The sequence below is a fragment of the Haliotis asinina genome, chromosome 7, assembly GCF_037392515.1.
Source record: "Haliotis asinina isolate JCU_RB_2024 chromosome 7, JCU_Hal_asi_v2, whole genome shotgun sequence".
Taxonomy (NCBI): domain Eukaryota; kingdom Metazoa; phylum Mollusca; class Gastropoda; order Lepetellida; family Haliotidae; genus Haliotis; species Haliotis asinina.
The window spans coordinates 11875718-11898869 of record NC_090286.1 but is presented as its reverse complement, the minus strand read 5'-3'; the positions used below and the strand labels follow the sequence as shown (position 1 = coordinate 11898869).

The 23152-nt window shown below is 40.8% G+C and overlaps 2 protein-coding genes across 2 annotated transcripts; one reads left to right on the top strand and one right to left on the bottom strand.

Annotated features, from left to right (window-relative positions):
• Window positions 1-668: 668 nt before the first annotated feature.
• Window positions 669-13788, bottom strand: LOC137290431 (eukaryotic translation initiation factor 3 subunit E-like). Its single transcript, XM_067821359.1, has 13 exons — window positions 13663-13788; window positions 12115-12232; window positions 11132-11249; window positions 10693-10735; window positions 9585-9689; window positions 8810-8935; window positions 7989-8113; window positions 5507-5627; window positions 4374-4475; window positions 3639-3748; window positions 2517-2619; window positions 1538-1669; window positions 669-794 (listed from the first exon to the last, which is right to left on the bottom strand). Exons 1-13 carry the CDS (start codon window positions 13750-13752, stop codon window positions 771-773), a joined length of 1317 nt encoding a protein of 438 aa, XP_067677460.1. The 5' UTR covers window positions 13753-13788; the 3' UTR covers window positions 669-770.
• A 544-nt stretch (window positions 13789-14332) lies between these two features.
• Window positions 14333-22434, top strand: LOC137291206 (E3 ubiquitin-protein ligase rnf146-like). Its single transcript, XM_067822494.1, has 2 exons — window positions 14333-14567; window positions 16374-22434. The coding sequence occupies exons 1-2, from the start codon at window positions 14468-14470 to the stop codon at window positions 17393-17395; spliced, it is 1122 nt and encodes a 373-aa protein (XP_067678595.1). The 5' UTR covers window positions 14333-14467; the 3' UTR covers window positions 17396-22434.
• The last annotated feature ends 718 nt before the right edge of the window (window positions 22435-23152 follow it).

Below are 23152 nucleotides of genomic sequence, written 5' to 3'. Positions count from 1 at the left end.
TTTAACACAAATAGTAACAAATACTGTACTTATGAAATACATATCCTAACGTGCATGGCAAGTTCGTAGTACTGACGTGCTTTTGAGCTATTGTTTGAATAATGTTCGTTGCCAGTAGATAGGCATCATGACAGGCTATAATCACCTGCTTCAAACAAAATGTCAACATTTGTCCTTGGAGCAGGTGTAATCAGGTGTATAAATGTAATGACATCTTTGTGTGGCTGTGTTTACCTGAAAACAACATAAACACCTCTGCATGTGTAGCTTTAGAGTAGGCAAACAATAGGTAAATAGTTTGAACTTGAGTTCTTGGCTAGATGATGCATCAGTTCAGCTGTGGATGTCTCATAAGAACACGGCAAGCACTGATAATACCTTGTATCAAAGATGCTTAGGTCGTATTTAATGAAGCATACAACTTTATGGATGTAAACCTTCCTGTTGATAGCATAGAGAGAAGTTTCGGTGTAAATTCTTACATAATTATCAAGCTTCCGCCCACCCCAGTTTGATAATGGTGTACAAATCTGCATCTAAAAATTGCTCCATACATTAATATAACTCATCCACAAAGTTGCATGCTATTTCGCTATTTCATGTAATCACCTACCTCCAACCAATTGTTTGTTCTGCCAACTAAATGAAGCACAAACAACACCAAAATGTTTTTGATCTGACATACAGTTTATTTTCTGTTTGTTTTGTTTATTGTCTCCTATTATTTTGTACAAATGAAATCTGTTGTGTTGAGTCTGTCTCTCCATTGTCTACTCCTGCACTCCCCATTGATTCTGAAATGGTGAAGACACAAGTTTACACAAATGCACTTAGACTTATGATATCACTGAATACATGTTGTTGTGATTTCAATATCAAAATCATGTCAGTTGTACCAAAAACACTTGACTACCTCATAAACCCAAAGGGCAGTGGGGTTGCGGAGTGCTTTAAGTGTTCACTTGTCAAGTTAAAGACCCAGGTTTGATTCTCCTAATGGGTACAATGTGTGAAGAACATTTCTGGTGTCCCCTGCTGTAAAACTGCTGAAATGTTGCCAAAAGCTAAACTCACTCACTCACTCTCACTCTTTAACCCAAGTCACACTACTGAGTTTGATGGATAAAACGACAAAATCCTCTTCACTGTGAGTCCTCACTATTAGGGCTATTTCTTGCTCCTACTTAACCCAACAATCCAATGACACAGATTACATTTACACAGATACCCAATGCTCATGATTTTGACCACTGGATTGTCTGGTCGAGACTCGATTATTTACAGACCTAGGCCATATAGCTTTGAAACTGTTGAATGTGGGGTCATAGATACAAATTTCATTTAAACACTGGTCAAAGTTTCTTTTCAGGGTTGCTCGGCAACCATGTAGGAATTAGATCACACAAGTTTATGCCACACCATTGTCCAGGAGTGTTAAACCTTGTAATGGTCAGGTGACAAACATAACTCTATATCTATATATCTATACCTATATCCATAGAACTCTCCTCGATGTTCATAAGTGATCTCTACTCACCTCCTGTTTGTGTAAGCCGAGCTTCTTTTCCATGTTGATAGCCAGCATCTGAGATCGGAAAGACAGGTTCTTCGTCTTCTCAATCACCTGCTGGTAGGGAGACACAGCCTGTGTTCCCATCACCACATGACTCTGAAACAAACAGTGAAGATCCTGGTTAGAATTGATTTTTCAGCAGCCCATGCTTTTTGAAAAGCCTCTAATGGGATCAGATGGCCAGGCTTGCTGACATGGTTGACACAGATCATTGCACCCATTTGCGTAGATCAATGTTGATGCTATTGATCACTTGATTGTCTGGTCCAGACTCAGTTCCTTACAGAATGCTGCCACATGGCTGAGTGGTGCATAAAACTAAACTCATTGACACTCAATAAGCACTGTAACTTGTCAGCAATTTAGTCAAAAGATGCCGATTTTGACTGGATTAAACCATTATGATGATGTCAGTTAACCGAGTTCAAAACCTGCTGCCATTTTTAACATGCATTGTGACATAAAACTGACGCAACCATAAGTCATCAAGTAAAATTATAAAGAATCCATACATCAACTACTAAATTGTCGGTGAAATCACTCAATCATATCAAAATCAATCATCAACTTGACAATCAATCAAAGATTGGTTCATGAGAAAAATAAGAAAATAGGATAAGGCAAAATTAGAGGATTCTTCCCTGTATCTTTCAAGGATATTACAAAAAGTAAAATACAGTACTACAGCTATATAATTGTTTTAATACTCTGCAGTGAAGCCACATCAACAAAGAAACATTGCACACCATGCTAATCCCACCTTTATTGCCCTATTAGGACAAATTAACATACAAAATTGGAAAATAATCCATTAAAGCTTTCTGTATTGATTCTTGTATGGCTGATTAGCACTGATGTAATACCCTACCCAAGGGAAGGAATAACACAGGTTTCCTAGCTTAGTGTGTCTCAAGTGACAAGCTTCTGCTCATTAATATCTTACCAATTTTGAGTCAATCTTGGCATCTAGTCGTGCATTTCGGATCAGATTGACAATCCATCGCTCAGCTTCTTCGGGGGACATGTTCAGCTTTTCTGCCAGCATGCTAAAACACAACACAACGAATTACACCCTCCAGTTTGTTGGCAACAGATATACTAGCATTTCCTATTCTCGCAGTACTTATTATTGGTTGGAAAATAATACAAACAGTTCTTATCACATGAATGCTTGTTGCTTTTAAATGACTTGTCAAACATCTGCATCTATCAACTGCTTTATTCATCAGGTGTATTACCACTCTTGAGCTCAGTGAAAAACAAGGTCGTCTGCCACTGACTTAATGACTAAATGAGGCATCTCCCATTCTTGCGGTATAATGAGGAAGTAACGTTTTGAAGTGTAAGGAAGAGGAATCCTGTCAGAAAGGGCTGGAAATTGTCCAAGCTTTTATAAATTCCCCAATATTCATTTCATTGCAAAATTCTTATCATTTGCAGACTTGGGCCACTCCCTATTTACTGGGTCAGTGATGTAAACAACCAGTAAGTATCGTGCATCAGCAAGCTTGGCAGAAAAGGTGTTTAGCACGAGAATAGGAGATTGACCTGAAGGTACTCATTGATCTTAAGGACATACATCAAAGCTCTATACAAGAACAAAATATCATTTCTTAAAACTTGTATATCATTTGATAACCTCCCAGAGTATACAATTAACTTTTCCACAGCTACATACAAAACTTTCTCAGAGCATTAAGATGCAACCCCCTATTCAATCCTCCCACTGAACTCTTCAGCCACTAACAGCCTCAATTGTAAAATTTCATCCACTAAGATACAACCTCCCAGTGAACACTTAAGACACTAAGATACCTTTCTGTGAGTGTGAACCCTTATACAGCCATATTTAACCTTGCTGTGAACACTTAAATCAATAAGATATCTCTCCGTGAACACCTAAATCAGACTTAAACCCAACACTGATCATATCACCCATGAAGATCCCTCTGAACTTCCCTACCACTGAGAGACCCCAGACCTGTCACTCCTTCACCTCATATTAATCCACCCTCTTAGAGTACTTCAACCATGCAGGACATGCGACACACTGATGACAACTCACTCTATGCTGATACACTGATGGATGCGGCAGAAGGTCTCGAAGATCAGCAACCGGGCGTTCTCGATGAAGTCCTCCAGACAGGCAGTCAGGAAGAAGTCATTTACAAGCACCTGCAGCGAGGGAGATAACTCTTACTGTCTTCGCATGACATGCTTACACACTATGACCATATACAGCACCCACTGTTCATTCATTTGATATTTTATGCAACATTCCACATACTTGATGTGGCCTGTAAATACTGAAGCCCTGAACCAACAAACTAGTGATAGATATTTTCAGCAACTGTCCATGCCATTGTGGGCACAAAGCCACCAAATGAGTCAAGTCAAATAAACTGGACAACCATGGTGCAGTTCTACAAAGCACCATTAGGGACCATTCATAAATAATGGCTAGAGGGGAAGGGGGGCACATTTTTTACATAAACTGGGTGAGGAAGGTCCATTCACAGTGTTCATGCTTCTCCCTCAAAATCATCATCACTCTCCTGGCATCAATTATGAACAGTCCCTTAGCAATCAGACTCTCAATTAATCTGTAAAAAGTAATGGGAAATAACACTGTACCACAGCACCAAGGTACGCTGAGTGGCCTCTTACGACCCATATTAGTTGCCAAGGACCAAGTGTATCAGGAATCTCACCATAAATGATTTTTAAGGACAGTCACACTTTTCTGACTTTCAAACATTACAGCTGGAAGATAGCCAGACTACTGAACAAGCTCCCTTACCGTCTCACATTCTCTTAGTTTCTGCTGAGCTCCATCAAAGTCAAAATTGACATACAAACATTCCACAAACTCTGTGATCGGATCTCGGTATGTGTAGCTCTCCTGAAAAAAACATGACACAGTGTTAAAAACAACACATACATATACAGGTATTGTATAGAGTCCATACCACACAGTAACGAACGTATGACAGTCGATGCACTATGATCTATTTGTAAAAAGTTTTCCCAGTTCCATAAAGGTGTTCCTTTAAAGGTGACAAGAGATAAATAAATTGTCAAGTGTCATAAGCTATACCATGAGTCTTTCACAAACTGTACATGCTGCAAAATACATGCGGATATTACAACAGCGTGCACAGCTAGTCCAATGTACAAATGGTGCCAATCCTTAAAATTAAAGATGACACATAAACCCCATAAATACATAGGGACAGGTTAAATATTTGACTAGAACAGCCTTGACACCAAACTTAGTAGTTCTGTGACACGGTTAGGGAGTGAGTGAGTTTGGTTTTACACTGCATTTAACAATATTCCAGCAATATCTCAAAGGGTACACCAGAAATGGGCTTCACACATTGTACCCATGTGAGGTATCGAACCTGGGTCTTCAGTGTGATGAACCAACCACTAGGAAACCCCACTGCCACTGGTGTGTGAGTAGTAAGATATTTTGATTTCACACTATGGTGTCCTATTCAGAGTGAGTGAGTGAGTCTAGTTTTCTGAAGCACTCAGCAATATTCCAGCTATATGGTGGCGGTCTGGAAATAATCGAGTCTGGACCAGACAATTCAGTGACCAACAACATGAGCATCGATGTGCATAATTGGGAACCGATGACATGTGTCAACCAAGTCAGCGGTCCTGACCACCCTATCCCATTAGTCGCCTCTTACGACAAGCATATTTGCCTTTCATGGCAAGCATGGGTTGCTGAAGGCCTATTCTACCCAGTGACCTTCACGGGTCTGTCCTATTCAGAAGGACAACTACAAACGAGATTCAGTTTCTTCAATTTGAATGAGTCCATTTAAAAAGTGCATCATCAAAATGCAAGAAACACAGAAAAACAAGAAACACAGTTATGTAAATTCACAATCAGTGACAGAACCATAGCTTTGACCTCACCTGCTGAATGACCTTGACCAGGTCTTTGAGCACTTGTCTCCGCCGGCCCTTGTTGGTGATGACGGCCGTGGTGAGATAGCGCAGTATGTGGGGGCACATTGTCTGCATGGCATTCAGATACCTGTATACAAACAAGAGTTTCACCATTGAAAGTTTGCACATATCAGGACATACGCAAGGTGTTTCCTTAGTGACAGTTTGCAAATGTGGCAGTTTGTAGATATCTGTACATACTCAAGTGTCAGGTGCATGCATTCAGAAGTGACAGTCATTTGGGCCTCCTCTTACAGACATCTCACCTAAACACAGTAGCAATATCCCCAAATAATCGAGTCTCGACCAGACAAGCCAGTGGTCAAAATCATGAGCATTGGGTATCTGTGTAAATGTGATCTGTGTCATTGGTTTGTTGGGTTAAGTAGGAGCAAGAAATAGCCCTAATAGTGAGGACTCACAGTGAAGAGGATTTTGTCATTTTATCCATCAAAAATATCCCCAAAACCATGATACCATGATAACTCTGACTTTCCCTCTTATTTACCAAACTCATCCCAAACTCCGATCCTCCCCCAACCCTTGATCACCCCAATCCTCTGTGACCTCCACACTTCATCCCCTGCTGCTCTTCCCCCACCCTTTGATCACCGCTAATCTTCCGTGATTCCAACACTTCATCCCAACCTAATCCTCCCCTACCCCTTGATCACCCCCCTGTCCTCTGTGACCCCCACACTTCCTCTCGTGCTACTCATCTTCCAACCCTTGATCATCCCCCAGTCCTCTGTGACCCCCACACTTCCTCTCATGCTACTCATTTTCCAACCCTTGATCAACCCCCAGTCCTCTGTGACCCCCACACTTCCTCTCGTGCTACTCATCTTCCAAGCCTTGATCACCCCCCAGTCCTCTGTGACCCCCACACTTCCTCTCGTGCTACTCCTTATCCAACCCTTGATCACCCCGCTGTCCTCTGTGATCCCCACACTTCCTCTCGTGCTACTCATCTTCCAACCCTTGATCAACCCCCAGTCCTATGTGACCCCCACACTTCCTCTCGTGCTACTCCTTCTCCAACCCTGATCAACCCCTAGTCCTGTGTGACCCCCACACTTCCTCTCGTGCTACTCCTTATCCAACCCTTGATCACCCCGCTGTCCTCTGTGACCCTCACACTTCCTCTCGTGCTACTCATCTTCCAACCCTTGATCAACCGCCAGTCCTCTGTGACCCCCACACTTCCTCTCATGCTACTCATTTTCCAGCCCTTGATCAACCCCTAGTCCTCTGTGACCCCCACACTTCCTCTCGTGCTACTCATCTTCCAGCCCTTGATCACCCCTTAGTCCCCTGTGACCCCCACACTTTCTCTTGTGCTACTCATCTTCCAGCCATTGATCACCCCTTAGTCCTCTGTGACTCCCACACTTCCTCTCGTGCTACTCATCTTCCAGACATTGATCATCCCCCAGTCCTCTGTGACCCCCACACTTCCTCTCATGCTACTCATTTTCCAGCCCTTGATCAACCCCTAGTCCTCTGTGACCCCCACACTTCCTCTCGTGCTACTCATCTTCCAGCCCTTGATCACCCCTTAGTCCCCTGTGACCCCCACACTTCCTCTCGTGCTACTCATCTTCCAGACATTGATCACCCCTTAGTCCTCTGTGACCCTCACACTTCCTCTCGTGCTACTCATCTTCCAGCCATTGATCACCCCCTAGTCCTCTGTGACCCCCACACTTCCTCTTGTGCTACTCATCTTCCAGACATTGATCACCCCCCAGTCCTCTGTGACCCCCACACTTCCTCTCGTGCTACTCATCTTCCAGCCCTTGATCACCCCTTAGTCCTCTGTGACCCCCACACTTCCTCTTGTGCTACTCATCTTCCAGCCATTGATCACCCCCCTGTCCTCTGTGACTCCCACACTTCCTCTTGTGCTACTCATCTTCCAGCCCTTGATCAACCTCCAGTCCTCTGTGACCCCCACACTTCCTCTTGTGCTACTCATCTTCCAGTCATTGATCAACCCCCTAGTCCTCTGTGACCCCCACACTTCCTCTCATGCTACTCATCTTCCAGCCATTGATCACCCCCTAGTCCTCTGTGACCCCCACACTTCGTCTTGTGCTACTCATCTTCCAGACATTGATCACCCCCCAGTCCTCTGTGACCCCTACACTTCCTCTCATGCTACTATTTATCAAACCCTTGATCACCCCCCTTTCCTCTCTGACCCCCACACTTCCTCTCGTGCTACTCATCTTCCAGCCATTGATCACCCCCCAGTCCTCGGTGACCCCCCACTTCCTCTGCTACTCCTTATCCAACCCTTGATCACCCCCCAAATCTTTCATGACCCCTGACTTACTTTCCTGCTCCTCCTCCCCTACCCCTTGATCACTCCCAATCCCCCCTGACCCCCCTGCTCTTCTTCCCCCAATCTTTGATCACCCCAATCCTACATGATCCCTATACTTACAGAGGTTGGTACAGGAACATGTCTATGATGAGATCCCGGCCCTTCTGGTGGTTGAAGAAGACGAACAGGCTCCAGTGTAGCAGCCAGGTCCTCTGCTGGAGAGACTGCAGTGCCGATGCGAACGTCTAAACAACACAAAACAGCAAACACGTACAATTTCCTTGCTTTTAACACTCACACACTTTGTTCGGTTCATGTGTGACAAAAGTAAGCTTGAAAGAGGTTGAGAGAAAGCCCAAAGTGATCAAGTCTTACTTTGATAACACTGGCACAGGTGGAGTAGCTAGCCACTTAAAAATGCAACAGATGTAAACCAGAGTCGTGTTCAGACCCGCAAGCACTTGATCCAGAATGCCAAGGAAGAGTGCCTGTGAGCACCCGCAAACCCTCCACACAGCTGCTTCGCCAAGCGAACCAAGATAGTGACCATACATAATGTCATTCAAAAAGCAAAAACAAATAAGAAAAGCAAGTCTTATGGATGTCAACTGCTTTATTGTGAATAACACGACGTATTGCAGCGTATGCTTACTCCTTCATCACGTGCTATAATGTAATTCATCACCCATCGCCCCTTTCGTGGTCCTGAACATGCCTCAGGATCCAATCCCACCATTATTCTGACATGCCCAAGGGACACAACCCAAGGGACACAACCCATGGGACACATCCAGGACCCCTATTTACTTTGTTACTTATGTGTTAATGTTTAATTAATTTCATTCAGGAGATTTTTAGAACAATCAAAACATATCATTCTATCATACACTAACAATGTCTAAATGTTCATGTCTCCAAGTCCGATTCCGCCAACTACTCACGTTCGAGTCGATGACATCCTTGAGTCTCTGCAGGTCCTCCAGGGCAACATCCCAGTTCTGCATCAAGATCTCCGATGCCAGCTTTCCCCACAGAGCATTCACAAAGTTCCGGTCACCTGGGGGTAGCTGAAAACAGAACATCATAATAAACATCAATATCATTTCGACCCGTGAAGGTCCAGGGTAGAATAAGCCTTCAGCAACCCATACTTGCCATGAAAGGTTACTATGCTTGTCGTAAGAGGCAACTAACGGGATCGGGTGGTCAGGCTCCCTGACTTGGTTGACACGTGTCATCGGTTCCCAAGTGCGTAGATCAATGCTTATGCTGTTGATCACTGGATTGTCTGGTCCAGATGCCATTATTTACAGACCGCCACCATATAGCTGGAATATTGCTGAGTGACTCCCTTTCCCAGACAAAATGTCACATGCTTTTGTGAATAAAATACCTAGTCTGCTTGGACAATGAAGGTTAAAGTGATGAGAGCTAGGCTCAGGTCACATGGGACGATGTTGACAGAAAAAGGGAGGCTACTCATACGTGAGTGATGTTACGACCACTTCTGGGAACTAGAAATTCAAGTTTCCACTCAACCATCGAGGGAGAAGGGAGATAAGAAAAAGCATCACTCGGATAAGGAAAAAGGAAATGAATCCCAACATCACTGGATGTACGACCATGTAAGGTGCAAGACCAAGAAAGGGGACACTGATGGGTGTGTGGGACTGTTGAGGGAGTGTAAGAGTCTTGTAATGGTTGTTCCAGACTTACCAGAACTCGGACAAAGTACAGGTACTCTGCAGCACCGGAGTAGTTGCCGCACTCATACTGGAACTTGGCGTAGTTGTAGAGTGTATCCACCATATCCTGACGGAACTGAAACAAACAGAACGCTGATGTAAGAGGAGGGAGACAGACTGATCAACAATATGTGCATATTAATGTCAGAACAACAATAATAATATGTGTATTTACTGATAATGCACTAAATTCCATACAAAAGTGCATGCTCAAAGCACTACACAAAAAAGGAGCCTGGAGTGCTTCAAGACATAAAGCATTTGTACATAAATGGTTGAAAACTTTTGAGGATATTTTTGTTGATCACTGTAGTTTTTTCTGAAGAGGAGTATTTTTAAGGCACATTTAAAGGAATCAAGGGATGCTGTTAGTCTGAGTCAATTGTGTTGGAGCTTCATAACTAAAAGACAAGAAACCAAAGGCCTTTCTTAAAGGCAACATGAATAAACGCCATAAATTTTGTATGTGCAGAGTGTGAAGTTGATGGCATAACTTCTGTGAACATTGTACTGATGGGTTTCTGATCGCGTAACTTGGTAGAATAGCTTTTGTGATGGTATCAAGGGAATGGCATATTGAAGTGAAATGATAAAGGCCTTCAATTTCATATTGATCACAGTGTGGACAAATACATAGTTTATGAGGTATATTTGATGTCCAGCCTCTGTCAATCTGTAGATTTGCATGTCCACTCTTGCAAAAGCAAACTGGCATACAAACGTTTGTAGTGACAAGTCTAATAGGTATTTATCAGCATCAAGATGTGTTTTGTACGTTGAGTATGTATCATATCTTGAACTGCTGGCTAAAATGTCATGCCTTTATATCTTTTAAACACTGTTTAAAGTCCTGAACAAATATTCTGTACAACCAAATTCTTGAGAACAGACAAGCCCAAGCATATCCCATTCCAACATGTTGTAGTAGATTCTAACATCAGAACACCATGTATGTCGACCAGTATTGTCCAAATTTTACATCTCATATACCTTGTGTGGTAGTCGATGAGACAGGAAATGAAGCAACACCTGTAATAGCTATGGGTTGGAATTAGATCAATTTTCTCTCTTCTACTCACCCCATGTTCCTTGTGTAAAAAGTCAAACAGCTGACGCCCATCTCTGCAACAAGTAAAACAAAGGTATCAGTAAATACATTTCTTTTCATGCTGGAGTCAGAATACTGTCAAACTGGAATTGTTTAGTGAGCAGGAAAGCTCTGACAGAAGTCACAGAAATCTGGCAAAACTATCAAGAGACAGGTAAGGCAAATTGACAGCCCTCACAAAAACTTCATAGCACAATCTTTCCAGATTTGCAGTAATCACCAAGGACCAGACATACAAATGACTAAAGCCTCAAGGCTACGATGTAACACCAAGTCCCAAGCCTGACAACGCAACTTCTGCCATCAGCTCTTAGAGCAAGCCTGAAATGATGGGTTCTACACTGAGTCCACAGCCTCGATCAGTACACTTGAAGACAGTGTTTCCCGTTTGACTGACACAACTGACTTACCGTGAGCTCTGGATCTGCCGCGTGACCTCAGTGTCCTCAAAGATCTTGGTAATGACCTCTGTTGCTGCCTGCAGTTTCTTGAGGCGATGCACGACCTCCATACGTTTGTCCTTCAGTGCTATAAAAAAAACACATAAATTCTTTCATTTCTTTCATTCTTTCATTTCTTTCATTCTTTCATTTCTTTCAATTATGAAAATATACACTAGACAGGGATTTACCCAAATCTGTTAGCACATTCTTTGCAAAAGAGGTTCATGCCATATTGATGAAAGCAGTGGGCAAACCCAAATCACTCACACAATAACTTTGGATAAACAGTCAAGATTTATTTAATATTAAATTACATGAAAGAATTAGATGGACTTATGGGCAGTGTCTGTTCTAGAACTGAAAATCTAGGGGGCTCTGTTCCCACATCACAAGAAAAGAAGAGGGTCTTTGGAAAGAGTAGGGAGAAATATGTATGTAAAATAATGTACCTGCTACCTCATGTGAATTAGTGAGCGAGTTTGGTAAAAATTGCTGTGCAACAGTTGACGTTATGCTGTTTTTATGAGGGGCGATTTGATAATTATCAGCGCGAATTACACTTCCTAGCATTGACACTGTATGGGTCCTCCATTCGACATGATTTAATGACAGCATATGCAGCAAAAGAGCAACAAAGCAAAGACATGATGGATACAAAGAAACTAAATCACCATATTAAAATTTCAACTTTAAACATGTTAAATGCAACCACATTCGAACACACACAAGAGGCTATATTTCCAATCCTTGTAACACATCATGTTCCCAGTTAATGATACATGTTTCCAGTGATTCACCACATATTCCCAGTCACTGACAGATATCACATTTCCACTTATATTCAATAATCCAGATTATTTTCACACATCATATTCCAAGTGAGTGTCACACATTTTCCCTGACCTATTTCCATCCCCTTTTAAAAAGAGTAGACATGGTAATCAACTCACTGTCAGGAACGTTCTGATCCGGGTAGAGGTTTTTGTGGACATCCATGGCGAAGTCCACCATGTTGGTGTTGCTGAGCAGGTCAAGCTTGCCTCGAGCCATTTCCTTCTCATCATACAGCTACAACAAAAGGTCAAGGTAACAATGTTTTCATTCCTTTTGCCACAGTATCAGTTTATTTAGTTTCAGTATTTACCTGTACATGTTTGTATAATACAAACATTGTGCCTTATATTTTGTAATTCAGAGATTTGACTCTGAATCATTCCCCATTTATTAGGAATTAACCAGCTGAGGGAAGACTAGGTGGAGGTCAGGAACATTTGACAACCTAGCAAGTGTCGGGAAGTCACAGAATGTAATAAGGTATTGTGATGTATTTGTGGAGTGTTAAGTCCTGAAGTCTAAAGTTAGGCTGTGATACTGTAAACAGCCAAATTTTCGCGACTGTTTAATTTTCGCGAACTTCGCGTCAGACTTCATGACGCGAGAATAAAAAAAATGCTATGATATAGATATATCATACACTCTACTCAGGTAAGTCAACAACACAAAAACAATACAGGTGTCATTGCTCAATCACATGTCACCGCTGGGCTAATGTGGATTAATACGGCTCAATGACATTCTATTTTCATTGCTATAGCACCTAATTAAAAAGGATTAATTCTGAAATCAATTACATTTATTTGTTGTTAGATCACTTTGCAAATCTGTTTATTTTATAACAGCTCAAAGGTCACACACCTGCGTGTCGTGTAAAAACATTCAGAGACACCCCTGTAACAAGATCACCTCACGAAAATATGAAGGCGCGAATAGGTTTAGTGACCATCACTCGCGAAAATTTAAAGGCGCGGAAATATGACAGTTTACAGTATCCTATTTTCAGTCTATATGTATGCATATTTCGCAATCAGTACAATCTCTAAATTAGGATACTGTCTCTGATTATGTAGGGTACTCACTCAGTTCTAGATAGATTGATATACATAAGAAAAACATGTATGTTTTTGTACTACCATGATTACTATATCAATACTAATAAAGGCAATATACTTTACAGAAGACAACTTCAAACTAGATTACGAGGCAATGTATCAATATAAATTCTTTTCTATTTCTAATCAGATTCTAAAATGCCAATGAAACAGATTCCATGCATACTGCCAGTAATGCTGGTGTAGACCTTCTTTAAGCTAAATATTGTTTTTATGAGTCAACAAGGGCACTCCATATGATGCATAATATGCTTTACATAGTCACAGTCACATATCTGGGAATGGCACTACGTTGCATAATAATGATAATATCTCTAAGTGGTGAATCTGAAACACCCACTGACAGAGTCTTTACATACAACTTAACCTCTGAACTCAGTAAGAGGTACAGCCATTACATGATCAGATACATATGTTAATATAAGTCGTTGGTTCCATCATTCATCTTTTACACAGCTGTTGGTTTCACAGAAATAGAGATGAACCTGTATACAAGAATGTCTAACATAATGACAAAAAAGGCATATGTAATAAAATTGAATCTACTACCTCTTTTACGGATAAAAATTCGAGAAGTGGAAAGACCAGATGCCGGTCCAAATATTGGCCCATACGCGTGGTTAAGTCAAACTCGGCCATGTTTGTTGAAAAGGAAGTGGTTGGGTCGATGTGAATTTAGAACTGAAGTCGGAAAATGGAATACTGGTGAAACAGATACTAAATCAAATGTCAATCTAATATCATCTATATATGAATCGAATGCCTATAAGTAAACATTAAAACATGCTGCAAATCAATTTATATGAAATTACTCGTTCACATATGTCCACAAAACAGTTTATTTCGTAAGCTTGAGTCCCGTAGCCTATTCCTGACCGGGCCTCTGCCTAACCATGCCTTTGGCGGCAGTTTATTTCAAGGTCTTCAATTGGCTTCTAGCGGCCGCGCATTTAACTTGCGCAAACAGGTTTTTAAAGAGTATCGAACGCCATTACATATCTGCCCAAGTATTTGAATTCACTACATCACATACCGAGCTACATATATCTCCCAGACCTACTTTTACTTTTCAAACACTAACATTTGCAAAATAGTTTCGATGATCAAACTGGTAAATGTAATAGCCTAAACTATGTTTTTCTCCATTATACTGGCGTTTGCGTTTCCAAACAAACAACCAGTCAGGGATAAGCTGACCCTGAAAACTCCGAACATAGTTAGAACTGTGTGAGGAGTTCTGTCGCCTGGACAAGCGATGTGAGATGTCATTCCTGAAAATATAGTTGTAAATATACTGCTAGAAGGACTAGTTTGGAGGGGGATTAAAACGAAAATCCTATTTTATAACAGTAAAATGTCAACAGAAAGCAACGGTGACAGGGCAACAGACATCCACGTCTCTTTGAAACCTGCTAAGGAAGAAGAAAAGAGCCGAGGACAAGAAGATGACGCAGGTTTGATCCACAAGTATCGGGGCCCAAGTATCCTCGTATCTCAGTGCTCCCGACTTTTAGTCATTTGTTATTTTGTTTTAATGAGTGTTGGCGTGTTAACGCGGTGTCATACTTTTTAACTATGATTCAGAAGTGTGCTATCAGTTTTGTCAGTCGATATGCTTTTGTTTATATATATATAGAAAAGGAGATTAGATATACGGAACAACAGGATACATCAAATTTAGACAAGGATATAAACGTGTGTATGAATAGAAAATAGTACAACCATACTTGTCCATCTCACTTTGTCAGATGCTAAAAATTGTAAGGGAGTAATGCACTTTAACGGGCATGCTTTCTTGATTAATTAGCACACCGTAAACATCAGATAGGGTACCAGACCGTAACCTGAATTCCTAACCCTAAATACTAGTATCCTTTAGAGTGCCTGATTCTAACCCCAGATGCTAACCCTAAGATTCGTAAAGGGTGTCTAAACCAAACCTCAAACCCTAACCTTAAGGATCGCAAAAGGGTGAATAACCGTTAGGGCTGGGTATTGCAGAGAATATTCACATTGCAATATATTGCGATTCGAAAGCTTATCTTGGAAGAATAATTTTTTCACAAAGAAAAACTACTTATAATCAAGTTAAAAACACAACAAAATCACTATGCTTGATTCAGCTTTAAAAGACTTTTAATCATGTCAAAATGAAGGAAACAAGGAAAAGAACAGATGAACATCAACACTTTGGTTACTAGTACAGTAGAACACGGATATAACGAACTCCAAGGGACCAAGGGATTTAGTTCGCTATATCCGTTGTTCGTTATTCACGTTTGACCGCCATATTGGCTTATAGAGATGAAGAGACACGTATATACATGGGCTACATATTTTTATTCTTGTACATTGACATTAAAATTCTGATTTCATTGTCCATTGTTCATCTGTGTATCAGTCAAGCTTTTAAACACAATGTGTTTCTTTTGTTAATTAATTAATGACTATCAAACAATGTTGATTCACCGCCAACGAGGTTAAACAATGTTGACTCACCGCCCACAAGGTTGATGTATACCGCTTAGTCGCTGAGTTGACACTGAGCTGACACTGAGTGAGTTTGCTACTCACATCGTTAATTGGGCTTGGGGTCAGGAAATCAGTTCGCTATAACCGTTAATTCGCTACTCACGAGTTCGTTATTCACGTATAATTTTAATGATATTATAAAGGGACCATTGACGGGACTTTCATATTTGTTCGCTATATCCATGTTCGCTATATCCATGTTCTACTGTATCTCCACTCAAAAAGAAGCCCTGGGATTTTAGACAGCAACTTGACTTGGTCTGTACATATCAGAGATCTGAGGATGCTTTCCATTATTTCTTCACATGTCCTAAATATAACAGTATACAATATAAATCATATTTCTGAACACTGAAGTGATAAACAGCTGAAACAGCAGCTGCTAAATTCTCCTTTGTTAAAGAAAATCACCACAGTATTCCGTGAATCTAAACCCATGAAGGACCGGATTAGAGTTGACCTTCTTAACCCATGTTTCTCGTAAGAGGGGACTAACATGATTGGATGGTCAGACTCACTGACTTTTATAATGTTATTGCATCCTAACAGTCTGGATCAATGATCATGGTGTTCATCAGTGGATTGTCTAGTCCAGATTTGATTATATACAGACCTCAGCCATATAGGTGGAATGTTAGTGAGAGCGATGTTAAACAACAAATCCACCACACCTGTGAATCCAAGTTAAGATTTGGGTTTTTGTTTAAGGTTGTTGTTTTTTATTTCAGAAAATGTTGATGACCCTGATTGCCCGGTGTGTCTGCAGACCTGTATCCACCCAGTCCAGCTGCCATGTTCCCACATTTTCTGTTTCCTGTGTGTCAAGGGTGTTGCCAGCCGCAGTAAACGATGTGCTCTGTGTCGCCAAGACATCCCATCTGACTTTTTCTGTCGCCCCAACCTGGTGAGAAAAGGCGACCTGCAGCAAACTAAAGTGTTTGATGACGAATACCAGTGGTTCTATGAAGGTCAGAATGGATGGTGGCAGTATGATGATCGCACAAGCTGTGACATGGAGAGCCATTACAAGAAGGGCGTGAAGACATTTGAACTGCTGATTGCAGGCTATGTATATGTTATTGACTTGGACAAGATGATACAGTGCCAGAGAAATGATCGAACAAAGAAGCGACGTGTCAAGAGAGATAAAGTCAACCTGCCTGGAAAGAAGGGTGTGGCAGGGCTCAAGTTCGGCACCAATGGTAGCTCTGCTGGTGGGGGGCAGGAGTGTGATTCCGATCGCCCAGGTGCCGATGGTGACGAGACAACAACACCGACTACTCATCAGATAATGGTCCCCATTCCCATTCATCCAATGGACCGCACTGTTGGGTATACCAACTCTCTGTCTCCACCCACCCCCTACAACACACCCCAGACTCCTCAAACTCCTGCTGAAAGTCCTCCCACTACATCTGTCCCTTCAGAACAAGATCTCACTATGCAACTGGAGCGTCTGAGGCTGGGAGATCCCAGCATTCTTTCAACAAGTCCACAGGACTGGCCTCCAGGTGCAAGACCATCCGATGTCACCCTCGGAGCAGGACTGGGAGGGGCTGATGGGTCAGAGGTGTTTACACGCGTGCGACCCAGGGGACTGAGTGAGACATGCACAGAACGGGAGGCTGATGCAGCGGAGGATGTGAGAGCTGGTCTGCAGGAGACTGAGACTGAGATTTACAACCAGATGCAGGATGATATGGATCAGACTGAAGCACCAGCAGAGCAACTCCGTAAACATGACGTGTGACAGGATAAGTGATCCTTGTTTAACGTGTCAAACATGTTGCAACGAATATTTCATGAACATAATGTACAACATGTTGAAATTCAGCTTACTGACCATAATGAGTGATGAATGCCCTGTAATCATTAGTGACACGGAATAATGGATGCTGCGCTGTGAAGATCTGATCATCGCGACATAATTACTCCATTATGTCCTTGCAAGAGATAGGGGACACGAGGCGATGAATGCTTCATTAATATTGTGGCATATTAATACTACTTGATGAAGACAAATGTTATTGATTGATTTAAGGAATATATGCGATATTTGGATTGATATGTTGAAGCTGATTCCATGTTTACATTATCAAATAATTATGAATATCAGAATGTTGTTGATGGGTTGATTGTCATTACAGACACTGCACTTTGACTTGCTTGTTTGAAGACTGAACATCATTCTTATATTGAAAGGAGTGTCATGATACATATGTACTTAGTTATGAATACTTATCGCTCTACTTTTGTCACAATATGAATATACTGCAGTAACAAATCGGGCTAATTTTTACGTGAAATTCAACATGTCCTCAGGTTTCTTCCAGCTTGTTTGTGTTAACTCTTAATTTCGTTAGTGCAAGCTCATTCTAATAGTTACGAACAGTATTAATCAGTCAAATTGGCTTTGCTTTTTATGGTAAATGATGAGGTAATGCTTGCCAATTTCATTGTTAGTCGAGGTTAAAAATCTGTAAGTATTACTTTTGGATACAGAACTAAAATATGAATTGAGTACACTTAGGTAGATGTATTGAGCAATACTCATCAGATGTATGTGTAACAGAATATGTAGATACATCAGTTGGTAATGGCTGCTCTAATATGTTTCTTTACACGTACGTAAATGTGCAATGTCGGGTTTGATTCAGCAGTTATGTCAAGTGAATCTTGTCAGCTCATCAATGTGAATGTGTTGTGTGAAGAAAGCTTTTTTCCAGATGTCAGCTGTCATTTTCTCAGCGTTTTTTTCTTTTCAGAATGCACATGCCTTGTGAGGATGATTTTATTGTTGAAATTTCTTTGACAACTTTCCATTTAATCAGGCATGAACGATTATCAGAATATAACTGCAATTATGCAACTCTTAGTACAAATGCTGGATGTATTTGTAACTTGTCTTTGTTTTGTTTGCTATGTCATTAGTACAAAAAGGTTTTGGGTATGTGATTGAATGAAGTGTTAAGTCAGGGTCAAATCATTTCCTTTGCTTCTTGTACCAAACAACAGGTTTTAATGCTATATATTTGAGACTGAGACAATTGTGATATGCCCAAATGAAGAGCTTTTTTGTCATAAATGATTGTCCCAGATTACAATCTGTCCAAATGAAGAGTTTTTTGTTTTAAACAATTGTCCCAGAGTAACATGTGCCCAAGTGAGGGGCCTGTTTTCACCATTTTCCTATTGCAATGTGTGCCCAACTAAAAAGGTGCCTAAATGAAGGATGCAATGGAATATGTGCCAGTCTATAGGCATGTTGCACCATGTGCCCAACTAGAGGCCTTTTGCAACGTGTCCCCTACTGAGGAGACCTGTGCACCATGTTCCCAACTGAAGATACACATGTAACATCTGACCATTATCAGGACTTGTGTGACATGCCTATGTGAAGGGCTTAATGCTGTGTATCCTCCCAACAGATGGGTGTCATGTTACTGAAGGTCTGTGTTATTGCTTCATGTACCAAACAGCAGGACTGAATACTACATGACACGACAACAGGGCTTAATGCTTCATGTATACAACACTAGTGATGTTCTGATGATCGAAAATAATAAAAAAACAATTGAAAGAAGGCTTAAAAAATAATTACCTATTGTGAAAAACATATTTTAGATTCAGAATTTTGTATGTATTTCGATTACAGTTGATAATCGTTCACCACAAGCCCTCTGATAATTAATGGTGGATTTGGTTTCTGACTCCCAACACTAGCCAACATCCTAGATTAATGTTACATGTACTCAACAGCAGGGCAGAGTGCTTGATAAACCCAATGGTAGGCTGAATGATACTTGTACCCAACTGAGGGTACACCAGCCACAAACAAGCTTGATGCTTTGTAAGACATTTGTCGGTAAAAACAATGATGATCAATAGGTGTTTAGATGTGGCCAAGTAAACTAGATTTCCGTGTAAACTGTTGTGAAAAAAGTAGTGTTCATTTTGTTTACATGTTATGGAAAATATATATGTGTTGTTATGCTGTTTGAAATCTTTCAAGCCATATGTTTTCTTTTGTAGCTTGTCAGCCAAGACATGCACTATTTTCCTCTTTCTGTTATCTGCAGTTTTTCAAATAACCCGTCACAAAGACATGATTTAAGATTATTGTCTACTTAAAATTTAGGTAAGTGATCATGTGATCATGCCTATAAATGGTTGTGACGTGGGTATCGAATAAGGATCTTGTCATATATTGATCATTTTGGAGCCAGCTATTTATTCTACAGGTCGGTGACTTCAAGTGAAAACTGATGTGAGCCAGCTTTTGATTTATGTAAAAGTTTGATGTAAAAGACAACACATTCCCCATTCTTACATAGATGAGAGGCATATGGGGTTCAGTGTTTAAAGCACAGTAAGAGCTTTATGTCCCTTAGCTGTATCAGGATCCGCTGAGTATAGGTTAACATTCCTAATCTGTTCCTCAGTCAGTAAATAGTTGCCTAAGTGATTAGCAGTGTAAAGTTCATGCCGCACATTTTGGATGGAATATACAATCTCATTAAAATCAGATGTTTTTCATTCGCTGACACAGTATACCTCTGTGTGGATGAGTATTGTTTTAGGCTGCTTTTAGCAATTTTCCAGCAATATCCAGGAAGGGGACATCAGAAAAGGGCTTCACACATTGTACCCATAAGAAGATTTGAACCTGACAAGCAAATGCTTTAACCATAAAGCTACCATACTGCCCCTTCAGTGTAGAGACCTGAGGCCATCTTCATCATGTCTGTGTACTCTCTAACCAGCCAGTCAACACCAAGGCGTCAAAACTGTTGATATAAAAACATCAAACCTATATATTGTGTTTATTTTTATAGCTTGAATTTGAAGTTAATTGCTGGGAATGTAGAGTATGTTTAAGGCTGCACGATAATGTTTGTCATTTCTACAGCAAATACCCTCATAAGGGGTATCATCAAAGTAAAAGATCTGATTTCACTGAGACTTTTGGGATGACTGACTGGCAACCAGCTACTCATGTACTTCTGTCTGCTTCTTTAAATGAATTTATCAGATTTGTGGAGAAAGGGACTGATGTTTACAAACTGTAACTGTTCTCTGACTAGCCAGGATGATTCGTGCACACAGGTATTGATGATCTGTGAAGAGTAAGTGGATGATTTTGTTCACATGCTCTGGTTCACTGCAGACCATCCTTTGAAGGCAGAGCAACAGTCTGTGATGGATCCACTTTCAGTAACATATATCCTGAACACTACCCGAGAAATATGTCATGATACTTTTCTTCCCATTCAGCTAATAGAATTACTGGCGGCACAAATAGATATTATAATCATTCTTCCAATACTTGAATGTGGTATTGTTTTTAAATCCATATATTTTGTGTAGGAATCTGCAGAACAATACCGTGTAACCAGGAATAATTCCAATTTCAACAGGGTTCTTGTTTTGTATGGTCAGGGTATGTAACTGACATATCTAGAAACATTATCAAGGTAAGTCCTGCATTTATATGTTCCTGGTATGCCTAAGGGAAACAACTCTGCACAGGGAATTGCAGTGCATCAGCTTTTGTCCCCGATGGTCTGACCTTGGGTTAAGCTATACTGTGAATGGAATTTATCAGAAGCAGCCATGTCTAAAGGATCATTTCTTTTTGTGACGTGTGTCTCATCTTGTATTTTGTTATGCCACGTGTAATGTGAGCAGCTAGTTGTATATTGTGACAAGACTGGTGTAATATAATCTTATCTATTTATTCTATTACGTTATGAATGTATGTGTGCATGCATGAAGCAATATGGTTGAAGGTATCCATATTTCCAATTCAGCTTTCTTCACCTGAACCCACTTTCACAAAATAGCTACTTCTGCACAGTCATTGTTAGTCTGTGTTAAGGTATAGGTTTTATGTTGGGGACTGTTCATTGTTTGTAGATAGGGGGGTGATTCTGGTTTTCTTGGAGAAGCATGTACAATGTAAATGACAACCCCCCATCCCTCCAAATTTGTGTACAAAGTAAGTGATCACCTCAGTTCATGTGTACAAACTTCATTACACCAACCCAACCCAACCTCCAACCTGCCCAAAATAAATGATGAACAGTCCCTTAGTTTTAGTGTGAAGATTGTTTTGTGTAGCTGGGCCAGGCAGAATCTGTTTTGTAGATTTCAGTGTTTAACTACACCATCTGGAGATGCCCGATTGAGTTTGTTATATCAGTGTGGATCAGTCAGTGTCAGGATATATATATATATCACTGAGCATGGTACATGGAAAGAGATAACTGACCTTGTGTATCACAAGACAAAGATACATAACTTCATATGCACTGGGGCATAAGGTACACTTCACAAAGATGTCAACTCGAAATGTGTGAACCATTAGAAATCCAGGGTCCAAGGGGCTCTAGCCGAATATTAAAAAAACCCAACTTTTTTCAGTACTTTTGACCATATTTTGGAAGATATGAGGTGAAAGCATGATGTGAAAGCATGTTTATGGTAAAAAGAAAAAAGAACTTTAGTATACTGGCCGTGAGAATGCAATTTTCATTTAGAGAACGTGGAACTCCCTGCAAAAACATGACAGGTTTGATTTAATGTGGTTACTATTCTGATATCATCTTTGTGATCATGAGCATGGGCTACATACTGCAGGACCCTTGCTGATCATGGCTACCCAAGGACCTGTTGAGATTTACTCCCTCACAACTGCTGTCTAAAACATGTCTTGTCACTTTGTTGTTGAGTGTCTGTCAATGGTTTGTGCTGTCATCTGCTTCCAGAAATAAATTCTGTCCATTTGAACTGTTTATTCATTATTTTCAGATTAAAAGCTCGGAAAAATGTTCGGAAATCAGAAAATATTCAAGAACATTCTTGCTGTTTTGTACGTGGCAGTGGTCTGTAAATACATGTTAATCAATGGATTGTTGGGTCGCAACTCGATTACATCATGAGAATTGATCTATGTAAATGTGATTTGAAAGAAGAATATCAAGGAATGGGATAACAGATGAAAGAGTGATCTCACAATTCAACAATGATGCTGGAGGTCTTTTCAGAATCAGTTCTGCTGTACTGATGTGTACAGTTATTGTCAGCTTCTTGTGGGGGAGTGAGGATGTTTTTAATACGTCCTTAGCAATATTGCAGCAATATCGTGGCGGGGAACACTAGAAATGGGCTCCATGCATCATATCAATGTGGTGAAGCGAACCCGGGTCTTCGGCCTGACAAGGAAACACTTTATCCGCTGTCCCACTTCCTGTGGGAGGAAATACTGAAGTGATGTTAGTCTCAAACAACAGACACTCTGTGAAATCCACAGACCAGCATCATAAGACAGACCCCGGAAGATCAGGGTTAGATATAATCTTCAGTAACTCATGCTTGTAGAAGGTGACTAATGGGATCGGGTGGTCAGGCTTGCTGACACTTGTTTCACATCCCAGTTGCATAGATTGATGCTCGTGACAGCAGACATATAAGTGGAATATTGCAGAGTATGGCTTAAAACTAAACT